Source organism: Caloenas nicobarica, chromosome 2 (genome assembly GCF_036013445.1).
Source record: "Caloenas nicobarica isolate bCalNic1 chromosome 2, bCalNic1.hap1, whole genome shotgun sequence".
In the NCBI taxonomy this organism is placed as follows: domain Eukaryota; kingdom Metazoa; phylum Chordata; class Aves; order Columbiformes; family Columbidae; genus Caloenas; species Caloenas nicobarica.
Genome location: NC_088246.1, coordinates 4,772,097 through 4,788,028, shown reverse-complemented (window position 1 = coordinate 4,788,028; position 15,932 = coordinate 4,772,097). Strand labels below are relative to the sequence as shown.

General features: G+C 36.8%; 1 protein-coding gene across 1 annotated transcript in view; it reads left to right on the top strand.

The window, feature by feature from the left end:
• MINDY4 (MINDY lysine 48 deubiquitinase 4) overlaps window positions 1-15,932 on the top strand; it is a 76,363-nt gene that overhangs the window by 45,659 nt on the left and 14,772 nt on the right. Inside the window, exons 14-15 of the mRNA XM_065629247.1 lie at window positions 8,016-8,079; window positions 9,685-9,846. Coding sequence (XP_065485319.1) covers window positions 8,016-8,079; window positions 9,685-9,846 — 226 coding nt within the window. The remainder of the gene's footprint in view (window positions 1-8,015; window positions 8,080-9,684; window positions 9,847-15,932) is intronic.

The following is a 15,932-nucleotide window of genomic DNA, read 5'->3' as shown; positions in this document are numbered from 1 at the left end:
TTTTCTGATCTCCAAAGAAAGAGTGCAAAGGAATGAAAAAAGTGTGGTGGGGAACAAATAGCTCTAGCACTAGTCGTCTGAGTCTTGGTGTTGGAAAACAAAGAAAAAATGTGATTCAGATGAGGTCAGACCCAGACCTTGAGTCACAGAAATAAACAACAAGCAATTTCCTTATCATATCAATAAAAAGATATCAGGAAAAGATGTGAAGTGGATGTGGCTGATATGAGGAATAATGTAAAGATTGTTTCAAATCTAAATTAATATTCTGCCTTATATTTCAATAAGGAGAACAACATGGTGCAAAGTCACGATGGATAATTGGAAACTATGCATAGAAATTGAATGAATTTTGTGGGAGGTAGAACTGAACCTGAAAGAGTGATGGCTACACAATATGAAGGAAAAAATAAACCAGGTATCATTTTGTCTAGATCTCATTCCTGAAATTATGCAAGACTTTCTGAACTCTCTTTTGCTTAGTCAGACTTTATGAACTTTATCCTAAAAGCTTACATGCTTGGTCATACTATACCACTTGCCCCATTAAAACATATAATAAATTTGCATCTCTGATGCAGTAAATCTGGAAAAGTGGATGCTTTCCGTCTCCAAATACTGAAATAACTAAAATCACAGATATAATGGCAATGATGCTTAATACTTCTTCACAATAGAAGGCATCATATAACAGTTTAATAGCAAACAATATTTACATTTAAGAAAGATGGAAAAGCAGACCAAACAGCCTTTAATCTCAGCAGATTGAAAAGCCGTAGGCAAACTTCTGAAAAGAGAGTAACTAACTACAGAGGTAAAGGGAGAATGGCAGGGAATGCAGTCTGATTCTAGAGAAGTTATGCAAGACTGAACTAATATTCTACTTTGATAGAACAGCTTTTTCAAATTGGGAAATGAAATAGATTAATTCTTTCTGAACTTCACTAAAGCATGCAATTATAGTAGTGAATAGACAATTGCTAGCTGAACTGAAAAAAAAAAACCCAAACACCTTTAGAATAAAATTAGTTAATAGAAAAGTAATAACAGGTTTTTGTAATTGATATCATGCTGAATGAGAAGTCATTTGCTAATGTGAAAATAAGAGATCTTTTAAGAATTGTAAAGGTGATAAAGGAAAGGGACTCAGAAAAGCATTATCAGTGTGGGGAAGGTTACTGATAGAGTTCCTCAGTGATCAGCCTGGGATTTAACTTAGTTTTTCTTCCCTATAGTAATGCTGGAAAAAGGGAGTGGTGTGCTAATGAAATGTACTGATGAGTCAAAAGTTGAAAGGCACTGTCAATACAGAGACCAAATCATGTTCTACAAAAAGAGTTGGCTCAGCTCCATGATGAGGATAATAAAAAAAAGAATTTATTTTAACTGCAGAAACTACAAAGTCATGCATACAGACTACTCACTACTGTACTGTGGGGGTCCATAAGTTGTAAATAGCAGGATGAAGAGATGAGTAGTGGAGCAAGCAGTGATTTTGAGCCAGCGTTATAAAATAGCATTGGATCTGTTCTTAGTGTGTATCAGCATAAATATTTTTAAGAGGTGAAGAAATATTAATAGATTGTGCAAGGCACTAAGGTGTTTTCGTCGAAATGCCATGTCAAATTGAGTTCACGCATTAAAATTGGAGAAGTGTAGGGAAAGGGAAGACCAAAGGAAAGAGAAATCTGTCTTATAAAAGAATAACAGAAGTTTTTATCCTTCCTAGCCTAAAAACCAATTTCTGAGAAGGCACATAACTATTTTCTAAAAAATGGGAGGGTAGCAGTTGTAAGTAAACAACAAGGACTGAGAAGAGCTATTAATTTAAAGGACAATATTAATACAAAATGGAAGTGTATTAGTAAACTTACCTTGTGACTCAATAAACACACCCAAGTTATGGCTAGATTTCAGGTTCTACCACTGTGAAAAGTATGCAGAGCCAAGAAAACAACGAAGAAATGTAGTTTTCTATGAAAGAGCAACTGGGATGGCTGGGTTTCATCTGCCAGATGCAGAGAACATCATCTTCCTTTCTTCCCTCTCTCCACAGCTCAGCTTTATCCCACTATGGGATGCGTCTGTAGTTCACACCATGGCTAATATAAATTCAGAGTATTGTTCTAAGAAGTATCTGAGATATATGGATTTAATTGCCCCTCAGTTCCTTAAAACTGTCTGTATAGGATCCAAGGAAAGGTCCATCTAACCTGTTAGCCTGTCTTTGGTAGTGGAAAGCTGCGGCTGCTGAAGGAAACTGCTTAAGAAATGGGGTGAATATAGAGCAATTATTTGGCTGGTATATTCTCCATGTTTCCGACAGTCAGTAATTCAGAGACTTCCTAAGCTGGCAGTTGTATCCGGACCACTGAGTTCATGAGCCCTTGATGAACCTATCCTCCACAAATTTTTCTAAAACCTTTCTGAACCCTTTAATTCTTTTCTCTTTCACAACGTCCTGTGGCAATGAGTTCCCCAGTGTCCTTATGTGTTTTGCAAAGGAGTTTTTCCTTTTGTTCACTTGAACTTTTTGCCCAATAAGTCTATCGACTGTTGCCTAGTACATGTTGTGAAAAGTAGTGAGTGAATCCTCTCCTTACCAATGAGGAGTTTTTGAACTTTGGTTGCAGTCCATCAGGTGTGCTCTTTTGCAGTGAAATGGTCCTTGTCTGTGTAGTTTCTTCTCATAGCAAACGTGCTCCACATCTTGACAGTGGCCTCTTCTGACCATCTGAGCTTCCTCTAATTCAACTACATCTAAATGCTCAAATCCTGTTATTGTTGAACTAAAACTTATAACAAAGCGACTATTTGAAACTGAGTATTCATGCATTGCTTTTAATTGCCTCGTCCAATTGAGGAGTCTTTTTTCAAGGGTGGCTACAGGGGGTTGTCATTTCTATAGCGACCTTATTTCTCAGCTTGTAATCTAAAAAGAAAATATACCCTGCCTCTCAGAAGTCCCCACATGTTTGTGAGTATGATTTATCTGTCCAGTCCCTGGTATATAGCAATTAGATGGCCATGACCGAGTCAGGGCAGACTCCCTTTGCCTCATGTTCTTCAGATGGAGAAAAGGCATTTTCCAGTAGTTTCTTCCTCTGCTCTGCAAATTATCTAAGCAAGGTCATATAAATTACCTTCATGATATACCAGTTTCTCTCCATATACAAAAATGTAAAGGAGCCCAAAGTGGTTAGCTGATGTTTATGTGGCCATCTTTAGATATAAAAAAATTAATGATGTGAAGCCCATCCCTAAGTGATAGATTAGCTTTGTCTTCTTCTCAGTCTTGTTTTTTGTTTTGTTTTGGTTTGGTTTGGTTTTTTTCGTTAGTTTGTTTCGGTGGGTTTTTTTGGTTTGGTTTGGTTTTGTTTTGTTTTCCTTTCCTTCAGGAAATCAAAGCATTTCAGAAATGCACTCTTTTGATTTTAGGGATAGAAAGTATATTTATTAAAAAGACTTCAAAGATGTGAAAGAAGAAGTGCCATTCTACTACAAAATAGAGCAGTAACAAAAACATTGTCATATTTTTGCCAATTTTCAGCCAGTGTACTACAATACTATATACTATTCAGCTGTTTGCTAAATATAAGGTCAACATGTTTAGGCAGATCCTGGTTTAGTGTCTTTGCTTAATGTGTTGAGCTCAGGAAGACATATTGCATTCAATGAGAAAGATAATTTATTTTTTAAAATGAAATAGTGGATTGAATGTGCCCATAGATTAATCACTTTTCACATCAGATCTGTCCTTCTGTAATATAAATACTTTCTGAAGTATGTTAGCACCCTGTAGCAACAGAGCTGGTAAATTAAATGTGCATGATTACCTCAGTACATGTACATTTTAAGATCTTTGTTAAATTAGCAGGTATGTGAAAAGAGTCATAAATAAAGAATGAAGCCACTTCCTTGCTTTCACTGGTTTGAATCCCAAACAGCATTTTTTTAATATATTTTCTCTTTCAGTGGGGCTCTTCCCTTATTTTTTGAACATTCATTTGAAACCTTTGCAGTATGCCAGTATAAAAAAAAAGAAAAAAAAAAAAAAAAAAAGAAAAATTATGGAACATTTACACAATAAACCAGTCACCCATCCTGTCATTTTCCTCATCCCCATTGTAATTATTTGAAATCCTTATGCCTGAAGACAAGTTTTTGTCCCTCCCAACCCAAATTCTATTTTTGGAGTAGACTTGTAATTGTGTGTTTGTTAATATAGCTGTCTGTTGCCATGAACAAAATGAGGTCACCAATTTTTTATTACAGCCTTGCCACAGAGTTAAGGACTGTAAACCAGCTAGCACTTACTTGAATACACCACGTTTTGTTTTGTATTGTTTTATTTTCTTCTGCTATCAATCCAAACAGTATCTAGGGTAAATAACTGACATGAATTAACTCATATTTTGATAGTCTTCTGTCATTCCCAGTGCTACAGTTTGTATGTGACTTTTATATTTAATATTCAATGCTCAGATGTTCTCCATCTAAGACTTGGCAAGAATTTTCCTGGAAATAAACTGAGAATTTAATGCATATGAAGCATTTTTTAAATGTCTAATTTATCTAGCTCAGTGTTATTTGCTAAGAAAAAGTTTATCTGATTACGGATTATGCTATATTGTAGCATCCAGTGCTCAAAATACTTATATTTTGTATTTGTATTTATGCACTTTTAAAACTTTAGTAGAGTCCATTCAAATCACTGTAATTTATTTTGTCAATGCACCATCAGTGCTGAGGTTTATACTGCCGTTACAGTTTTTTATAACTCTGGTATTTTTGCCCCTCTGTCTTGAACTCTCAGAATATTTTTTTTCATCTATAATTTGTACATCCCAGAATGGATGAATGAATTGAAAACATGGGGCAGATCCCTAATAAGAACTGTCAAGGCTACCTTGAAGTCATCAGATTATGTCAGGATGGCTGTGACAATTCAGAGCAGTGAAAGGTTCGGCTCAGGACACCTGTACATCTTCAGTGTTTTACATCCTTAATGTTACGTTATTCGTAACTTGAAACTAACAGTTTCAACGAGGCTGAAGATTAACACAGAATCACCTACAGGAGCATGGAGAGACAACGAGATTTTAAATATGGAATGATACTTTTTGGAAAGGCTATTTCAGGTGTTCTTGCCTTAAAACCAGCACCATTAGAAAACGTGGAAAAATAACTGTAATTCACACCAGATGTATTTTGCTGATTTCTGTCATGATGAGATTTCCCCAGTTCCTAAAAGTAAATATTTGCTCTGAAGCCACCATACACATCTTTTTGTTTTGCCACATAATTAAGTTCATTTTATGCAATAATAATATGAGAAAAAAATGTTAGATTGCATGCTGAAGGAAAAGACAGATGAGTTCTAGGATATAGGTAACTCACCCTGATCACCGTGTTATGGGGAAAATAAAAAATAAATTAAAAAGAAAAATTAAAAGAACAGTTGAAAACCAATAATCTATATGGAGATGAGTTTTGCCATGTTATTTATGTTCTGTGTGCATATAAAAATACCTCCACATTTTGTCAAGATATCAGAAAGGCTGGACTAAGCAATTCCAGCACTGCTGAAAGGAGACTTCAGCAATTCAAGGGTCCCAGGGCAAAAACTGAAACGCAGCAAAAGTAGAAACTTTAGGCACATTAGGAAGTGTGTTAATCTGAGTGTATTTGCTGCTGTCTCTCGTCTCAACAGGCTGCTGAAACCACAGCTTTACTCACTTCATTCAGAATTCAAACTCTTTCTTCCCTGGTTTCAGTACAGACATAAGCAACATCACATTGCACACAGTACAACTAAAATTAAAATCAAGCTGGGACATTTTACAGAGTGATCTGAAATTTAGCACATCTCACTGTCAACTTTTTAATTTTATATCAACTCAGGAAATTATTCCTGCTGGAGATTGTGCTTAAGCATATTTGAAAACATGCTTAATTTTAATATTTGTCCAGGAGATTTTAAAAATCAGTATCTTGTGCTCTGAATTGTTTTGGTTTGGTTTGATTTGTTTTTTGTTTTGTTTTTGTTTTGTTTTGTTTTTCACAGACTTTACAATATTACTAGGTGAGGCAAAAACCACCATTCTCCAAGTTCACTCTCCAGCTGGAATTATGTACTACCATGACACTGGAAAACACCAATACTATAGCACGAGGAAGAAGTATTTACTATTAACATTGTTCTCTTTGGTCATGTCTTTTTATTGACCTGTGATGTTGTCAAATCAGCATGCAGAACATCGTGTTGTAAATTGAGAAGCAGGGATTCATTAAAGTCTTTAATCATTGTCTGGTGATGATGGGGATATTTAAATGTCTCCTGGCTTGAATGAGGTTTTCTGTTTTAAAGTGATTTAAAGATTATAAATGGAAAATTTCATGCATTTTAGTAGTATTTTAGTAGTAATGATTTATTCATTACATCTGTTTTGACATCTGATAGCCAAGACACCAGAATGAACAAGTGCTTCATATTTGCTTGTCATCAATGAATGTCTTCACAGCCTGGCAGAAAACAAAACACATTGCTATCATTATCTGATATTTTTGCATGAAGTGTACTTGCACTTAAAAGCAAACACCTTTTATTATTATACAATAAATACACCTGCACGGAAGCTGGTAAGTCTTTGGCAGGTATGAATAATAATCTTAAAACCATTTAGAATAGGTGTAAACCTCTTAGCTATATACCTAATGTTTATTTCCTCATTAGCAGAGATGATTTGAATGGCAGATGTTCTTCTTCTTGAAAATCTGAGATACACCTCTGAACTCCCATATTGTTTGTACCTACAGATGAAATTAGAACTTCCTCCTATTGTCTTTGTCGTACGTCCCATCGTCCCTAACTGACGCATATTGTATAGTCTACTCATTTCAAACAAGGCTATGGCGTTTTCAAGATGAAACTGTTTCTAAAACTAAAAAATGGCCAAAATCCAAAGATTATTATCGCCTCATCCATTCCTTGCAATGTTGCATGAGAGAATTTTCCATACCGCAGGCACATTTTCCGTGGTCTTTTCTTTGATTTCACACTAGCAAGAGATGATGTTGTAACCGTTTGTTATGATTGAGACTAAATTGTCTAAAATAAAATTTTAAATAAGGGAATTGTGATTCAATGGTGACAACTTGGTTTAAATTATTATTACATTCTTATTTTCGCATTCAAAGAAAACCCATGAGAAACTAGTTATGTAAAGTTTGGGATGAAAACTGGTAATGTCCCAGCTTTTTACTTAAGAAATAAATTTTGAACAGACCATATATAGCAATGTTGAAGGGAAATTTCTAGCCAGTTGTACCCTAACCACACCAATTCAATTCTTACTTTGTCAAAAACAAATCTTCATGGGTTTTGTTTGTTCGTTTGTTTAATAATTGTGCTAATTACAAGGAAACATGTACATTTGGGTGCATAGAAGATTTTACAAGTCAAATGGGAGTGAGAAGGCCAGGTATATGTAGAATAACTATTAATAAGTCTTAATTGATGATCAAACAGGCAATGCCCAAATAAGGATATAGCCAAAACAACTGAGATGAACTTATTTTATACTGAAGGGAAATAGCTTTTTATGAAGCATAGAATGAATCTGTGAGGTTTATTGCCATAGCTGTCCCCGAGTATACTACACCATTTTTTCTCAAAAAAATAATTAGACATTTATTTATGTATAAAATAATGTTTGCAATTACTTTATATCTGCAGCATAAAAATGATCACAGTTACAACCTTTATTTTTCAGGTCATCAACCAATTACTAATTCAATAGTTCCAGGAGTTATGGGAGAGGGAACTTAGTTTGGGGATATATTACTCCATATTCATCAACAATGCAATTTCACAGACTTTTCTCTTTGGTGTTGTAAAATAGAAGAAGGGACCACACAGCAGTATTGTTAAGTCTAATGAAAATGAGGAATTTTATTTCAGTTTTACTGTATTCTCCACCCCTAATTTAATTGTATTCTTGCTGCCTTTTCAGGGTGCGCAATGATTTTGATGTACTTACAAACCGATTGATTGGCAGCCATGGCTATTGTACTCAGGTAAGTTGAGCGTGCGATCTTGGGGATGTTCTGCAAGCAGAGCTGGGAAGAGATGACGTATCTTATTTTAAGTTCCTTATGTTTTCCCTTTTCCCCTGTGATGTAAAACACCTTCATCCTTTTTTCTTTTTCCTTGCGTTTTAGCATATTGTTGCCTCTACTTTTTGGCTTAGTTTTCTGGTCCGCATGTGTCTGTACCTGTTTGGCACTTAGGACCACAGCTTTATGTAGTCTAAATTTCATCTTGTTTGCTGTACCAAGCATCTCCCACTGGCTCTAGGACTGCAGAAGCATCCAGCAGTTGGAAACCCTTTGCCTTGGATACATAGGTGGAATGTAGATCCCAAAATTCTAGGACATGGATTCCCCCAAAGCTGGGACATGGGCAGTTTTGTGTTCTGAATATGGTCCACAGCTATTAAATGTACTGCCATTTTGGCTGCAAAATGCAAGCTTCATGTTCTTCTCTTGTACTGTTGTTAAAAGACTTTTATACTGTGGTTACGCGGTGATTCCCCAAGAAAGTGGTGGAACATCACTGATGAATTAGAAGTGCTAAAACACCCATAAGAGCCTATAAACTCCAGGGAATCCAGAAGAAACACGTGGCTATAAATGTGCACAGTCATATATTACACACATCATACATTAAGTCCAAATTGGCAATACCAGTGTTATTCATGTCTTCGGGCATGGTAGTTTGGACTCTTTTTTCTGGAAACTTTCTTATTATTATTTCACCTCAAATTCCTTGACATATGTTGTTTATTAATAGCTAGCTAGTGCATTGCTGTAGCACAGTCTGCTGCTAGATATTGTTATGTGCTCTTACATCCTAGCTGGCCCTTGGAAGATCTTATGCCAAGCAAAATGTCTGATGTCTCTGCTCCTCTAACTTCAGGCACACTGGCATGTGCATATGCAAACACACTCACTCTCTCACATGTATTTACCCTCTGACATACCCATATTCTAGTTCAATTGGAGAGGAAGTAATCAACAATCTGCTACAGTAAGTATATTAGTGATATGGACCAGATGTGAAGCCATATGGTTGAATGTCTTACTGAATGAGACTTAAGTTCATCCAGAAATAATCAGTGAGAAAAAAAAAATCTTGTAACAACTCTTGTCCAACATACAAAATACATCATCAAGCACATGCAGAAATATGAGATACTACTGTACAGGCTTTTAATTTCTATCATTCATGCTGTAGCTTTCATTGTAGAGAAAAAGAGCCACTAAAATGTTTTAAATAAAACAAAAAAACCCCAGCAACACTGAGGTTGAGAGCTGGATGTAAGAAGACATTGATTATCAGCAGTTTGCCTCTGGAAAAATGAACATCGAAAACCCTGCTAGTATTTCCTCAATTTACTTTTGGAGTAGACTTTCCCCAAAATATCTGGAAAAAGTTTTGTAAGCAATCCTAATCCTACCCCTAACCCTAAACTTCAAGTCACCACATCAGTTTAGGATCTCATGTATGTGTAATTTATCAATCCTGAATCAGTCGTGTACTGACGTCTTTAGAGACAAGATGTTTAACTACGTGGTTTGTGTTTTGTTTTGTTTTATTTTTTTTTTAAACGTCACAAACAGGAACTGGTGAACTTGTTTTTGACTGGCAAAGCTGTGTCCAATGTTTTCAACAATGTGATTGAGCTGGACTCTGGAAATGGCAATATCACAATTTTGAAAGGTATCACAAGCCGCAGTGACATTGGTTTACTGTCCCTCTTCGAGCACTATGATGTTTGTCAGGTATGCTTTCCATTCTTCTGATTTCAATTAAAAAGGAAACAAGTAAATTTAAATTTGGCTTGGAGTGAGTGTAGCAGCTAGTAAATTATGGGCTTGATTCAGTTGCTTATTTGGAGGCATTTATTGCTGGTGAGACACCCCAAGGCAGAGTGTTGTCTCCCTTTTGGATGCAGGTTCTGGGTCACAAATGCCACCCCTTGGTAAATGACTCGAGTAGTCTACAGCATCTCAAATCTCATGTACCTGTTTCATTTTCTAAGTGATCTCCTGAAGCGAAAGTCAGTTTACAGACTGGCAAACTTCTGTCTAAGTGGCTACTGCACAGATCTGTGTATGTGAACTGGGACCTGCCCAGTCTGTGGAGCTGACAGCTGTTTGACTGACTAAACATAATCGTCTACTCCAGGCTGAGCTGAGCAAGTTCTCCTGACTGTATTCGCTAGATCTCCACTGATTATAGTGGAGTTGAGACACCCAGCTCATATGTGGACACCTATATTTTAATTATGTATACATAAGCAACTGAAGCTGGAGCTGAAACTCACTCGAAGTATTCAGTTTTCCATGGGTTCCTATGTGATCGGGAGCCAGACTGATTGAATCCTCTACTCCCTGCTGTAGTGGTGGTCATATTTTATTAGCAGTAAAGAAAATAATAGACAACTAAAAAGCTTTCAATATAATAGGAATGTTCCCTTTAACATCTTTGAAATTAGTATTTTAATTGTAGTCATCATGAAAATTAAAAGATAAATTAAAAATGTCAAAGAAGTGACAACCATTAATTTACCTCTGGAAAAACTTGTGTAAGGATTTCACTGGTTCTCCATCGACAGACATTGTCAAGGAGACATCTTTCCTAAAGGAATATTCTATCTTAAACAGACAATCCTGTTCGATGCAAAGACATTATTTGAAATTATCTTGCTTGTGTTAGATGCAAGTGATAGGACAAGAGGAAATGGCCTCGAGTTGCGCCAGGGGAGGTTTAGATTGGATATTAGGAAAAAATTCTTCACGGAAAGGGCTGTCGGGCATTGGAACAGGCTGCCCAGGGCAGTGGTGGAGCCACCATCCCTGGAGGGGTTTAAAAGGTGTTTAGACGAGGTTCTTAGGGACATGGTTTAGTGCCAGAGTTAGGTTAGGTTATGGTTGGACTCAATGATCCTGAGAGTCTCTTCCAACTGAAATGATTCTATGATTCTATGATTCTGTGCTAGATTAGATAATTGTAAGGGTCTCATCTGGATTCCCTGTCAGTGCCTCTGTAAACATCTGAAAGTTATTTGCAATGAATTTATGTGTACAGATCTAATATAAACGTGTCACTGGAACCAAACCTCGATTTTACCGGTTGCCCATATGGCTAAAGTCAGTTACATTTTCCTACTGTTGACGAATTCTAATTTTTGTTATTTTTAATTAACACAACTCTATACATTAGTCACAAGATAATAACAAGGCTTGAATTCAGTCAAGACAGCACATCAGTGTATCCAAATCAGATTAATTTAGAAAAAGCTGGACTAAAAATACATTAGCTTCTGTGGCTAGTTCAACTCCTTGTCCTTTTCTATAAAAAATGTAGCACTTAAAACCTCAAAAAATGATTGTGCATCACTGTAGCATGTTTTTCCATTCTCTAGTAAGGAAAATGACTTTTAAGTAACAAAATGGTAAGTGAGGTCAGTGCAGGTAACAGCTATATTTCTTTCCCATCTGCCCTCTAAAAAGAAAATACAAAATTACCCAGAGAATCAGACACTGCCTTCCACTTATTGTGCAAATTATTCAGTGGAGGGGATCTGTTTGTTCTACTACTGTGCTCTTGCATGGGATCTGTTTTCCAAGCCAATGACTTAATCAGTTACAGAAACTCCAGGAGATGTAGTTTCCTTTTTTTTTTCAGTCTACACTAGTTAGGCGTCTGATGCAAATTGTCTTGTTTTTTATTAAGAACATCTGTGAGTGCTCCGCATTTCAGTGCGTACGTCTTGATGCATTCTGCAACGCCTTAGGGCAGAAGTCAGATTCTGGTGGTCTTTGGCCTCACGTCTGGGGAGTCTCCACTGTGGTTTCAGCATGAGGGGCCAGATTCTGCTTTCTGTTAGCAAAGATACAAGTTTAGAACAATTCAGAATAAGTAAATGTCACTGGTAGTCTGCAGTAGTGGAACGGAGAATAGCATTTGCCTCTAAGTCTTTCAAAGTGACTCTTTTCTTCCTCTCAGTGTTTTGGTAAGTGGATTCAGCATCCAATTACATTGTGGCGACAAGGATGGCAACTGCAACCAGTAATGGAAAAGGACTGTCATTCTTGATCATGTGGGGTTTTTTTTGTTTGTTTCCAGGAGTAAGAAAATCCTGAGCGTGACATACGGTGAATCATAGACATTCGAGTTGGAAAACTCCCTTTAGGTCATATCCAGGCAATTTCTCAGGGGATAATTCAGGATATTTTTCTCTCCTGTTATATAGTAGTCTTTCTTTTAAAAATCCATATCCATAAAGTTCCTGCCTTTTGTTGTGATGGCCATTTATTAGTTAATTGTAGTGATCTTACCTTTTTACTCGAATGTCTCAACTTTAAAATGTGAGGAAGTGCAAGTACAGATTGGCAGATACCTCAGATGTGTAGATTTTAATATCTAATACACCGCTTGTGCTTTGGATATGCTCATATTAAATCTGACTGCTCATTTACTTAGTTTCCTCTAATTATCATTCTTACTTCTAATCCAACCCACCCCCTAAACAATTCATCCCCATCCGCTAGACATTTGCAAGCTGATGTAAGAGTTCCTCCCTTTTTCATCAGAATATCCTGTCCAAAGCTTGTTATTGTTGCTCTACTCTAAACTTCTTCCAAGTTACCAATGTATTTAGGAAGCTATATGCAAGATACCAGGCTAGACGAAGTAAATCCACATGGAGAAAGATTTCTAGACCATTTTATCTCCCTTGTCTAATATGTGGAGTATTTGTATATAATCCACAATTTCCTTGGCATGTCTTCTGAGTTGAAAATATCATGAGGGCATGACAGCAAAATGAATCCATCAAACTTCAACAGGAGCAAATCAAAACAAAATGATCAGTCCCATTTTCTCCAGTGATTGCCTGAAAAATCCCTCCGTCACTGACCCATTGATCTTTTTCACTGGATTATGTGTTATTTTTGCCGATTAGAAAAATGTGTGCTTCATGTAATTTGCCTGGAATTGTTAATGTCTAAGCATCACTTTTAGTCCTAACATAGCACCACACTCAGTATATTTTTTGTAATGTAATTACTTGCCACAAATTGTTTCACAATGACAGATGGGTTGATTCTATCAATTTCATGTGCAAATATTTAGTTTCATAGTTAGAGTCCGTATTCCAAAACAAAAAAGCTAAAAGTCCAATTCTGTTACTTTTCAGTAGGCAAGTTAAGCATCTTTGGATTTCTTTGTGCTAAACCCATATTTAAGCTATATTCCATTTGATCTCACACATTTAATTAAGAAGCATAAATTATGCTTTTAGGTTTCCTGGGATTTCTTTAGAGCTCTTAAACAACAGGAAAATTTCCAAAAGCTGATCATTCCACATAAAATTGATACAGGTTTTCCTCTGTTTGCCGGGCTGCAGCATACAGCAGTTTAGCAGCAATCTCAGGGAAGCCAAATCGTTTCTGCAGCAGGCACAAGACCTCAGAGGAAGGAGTGAGGACCAGAAGCAGGCAGGGCCATTTATAGCAGTCGTGAGTGAGAAATTCCCTGCATTTGGGTCAGAGTCTTTGGCCTGAATGCCACACTAAAATTACAAGGCAAAAAGCTTTGAATGATGAAATACTCTTTTCAAAACTTATTGCACATTAAAAGCAGGAACAGATGGAAACAGATGTTCCTCATATTTATACCAGATCATTTAAGAGACTAACAGTGGCAAAAGGGAAAAATAATCTGCCTTGTCATCTGAAAAATTGAAAAGATGCTACTATTATCATTATTATCATCAAAAATGATAATAACAATAGCAATCATAATATATAATATTGATATGGCATTTCCTATTAATTGATCTGTGCTTTGCAATAGGGGCAACAGTCATTTTGATTTTACAGGGGGGAGTAACAGATGAACAAAAAGCCAAGTGCTTATCCCAGTAAGTCATCCAGTAAGGTGGTATTTGCACTGGGAAGAGGGAACAAATCTTCTGAATCTCTCATTCTGTGTTTAGTATGATACTTACTGGCTGGTGAATTTGGCCATCCTTCAGAAAAGCTTTTTGAAACCACTTTGAGTATGTGCTGTTGTACACGAATTAATGGAAGCATTCAAGGTTACTTGTCTCTTTTGAACCTTGACTCTGATTCTTTGCCTTCACTGATTCTCTCCTGCTTTTAACCTCTCCTGCTACAGCAGTTAAGCCTCTCAACATCTGACCTCCCAAACTCACCCTACTCTGATTCTTGGTAATGTCCAAGTCTCTGCCCATGCTGTCAGCATTTCAAGAGACCAATGGTTTTTAGTTTTTGCATTTCTGAAAACAAAAAGAGAACATGGCATTGACAAAGAAATTACGCTCATTTTTCCTGTTTCCTTTCAAAAAGAGGGAGAAACATAAGTCAACAGAATTTATTCATTAAAATTCCACAGATGGGAAATATTACCTTGGGTCCTTTTGATAAAACCAGCATGCTCTGTGCTATAACAAGACCTACTTGAATTATTAAATTCAGCACACGTACTCCATCTTCTGGCACCTCACCTGTTTATTTGCCCTGTGGAAAGTCGTTCCTGTAACCTTCTTCGCTGGGAAATATGTCTGTTAAACAGGCGCCTTCCCCAGTCAGATGGGCTGGATTCAAGCCAGGTCATTGGTGGGGTTGCAGAGCGGGAGGTTTAGAAAGAGGTTTTTTAACCATCTCGTTTCAGAAACCAACAACAAAAATACACGTGTGCAAAATGGAAACTGATGGTTGGTTTTACTTTCCCACTTATTTTTCAGTAATGGCCGTGCAGTAGATATCGTGTCACGTAGATGTGAGCGCCACTGTGGGCAAAAAAATGTGATACATACAAGTTTGACCGAAATAAGGCTGACAAAGCATTGGCCGTTTAAAAATATCTGGTTTTCATTCCTTGTTTCTACATCTCCCTTTCTAGCCTGGAACTGAAATATTCTTTAATGAAGTCCTATTGTCCTCTTACTTATCTGTGGACAGTTATTTTCCCAGAGGCCTGTCACTGTTGCTGGGTATTGGCATTGATTTCTTGTCAACGTCCTTCCAAATAAAATAAAACCACAAAGGTTTTATTTAAGACAATAAAAATAACAAACCCCACATGTTTAACAGAGATCTGCATGCTTTGCAAACGCACGAACCAGAAAATGAGAAGTCAAACGTTTTCCACATCTCTGTCTAGATTATAAATACCTGCATTTGGTTCTGGATTTTCTGGATTTCTGGAATCTCACTTTAGGTCCTTCATAGGCTGAAAATCCTTTGTGTAAGAGTCCAGAACTTTATAGCTGATGAACAGGGGGTCTAAATTTGTGACCTGCCAATACCCATCTCTGCCTTCTTTGATTTTATAGACAGCCAAAGCCTAGGGACCAGCCTAAGTTAGAGGGCTTAGAAATAGATGCTTAAGTTAAGTGGACTGAATCTTGACCTTTGCCATTGAAGTGAAATAACACGCTGAAATGAATTATAAACTCTTTCATGTGTATTGAGGGAATGGTAAAGTGCCGAAGTCTGAGTGATGGTCTGAATCTCCCTCAGCATTTCTTCACTTGATGGGACATACCAGAAAAGCAGCAGAATGGGACAAAGATAAAGATCCTGAGGCTACCTGGTGCCCTGATGTCTATTTACTGCTGTCTTCTTTTATCTTGTGGCACCCTCAGAGAACTTTAGTCAAAATCCAGTGCTTTCCAGGAGTCCTTTCTTTGGTTTGATAGTTCTGGGATTGAACACACATCTCTTTCTATTCTTCTTCATTAATGTTGCTCTTTTTTTCACCCCAATTCATAATCAGAAAGATTTCCTTTTCTACATCAAAAAGTATTCAAAGCTGCCGAGAAATTATCTAGGGC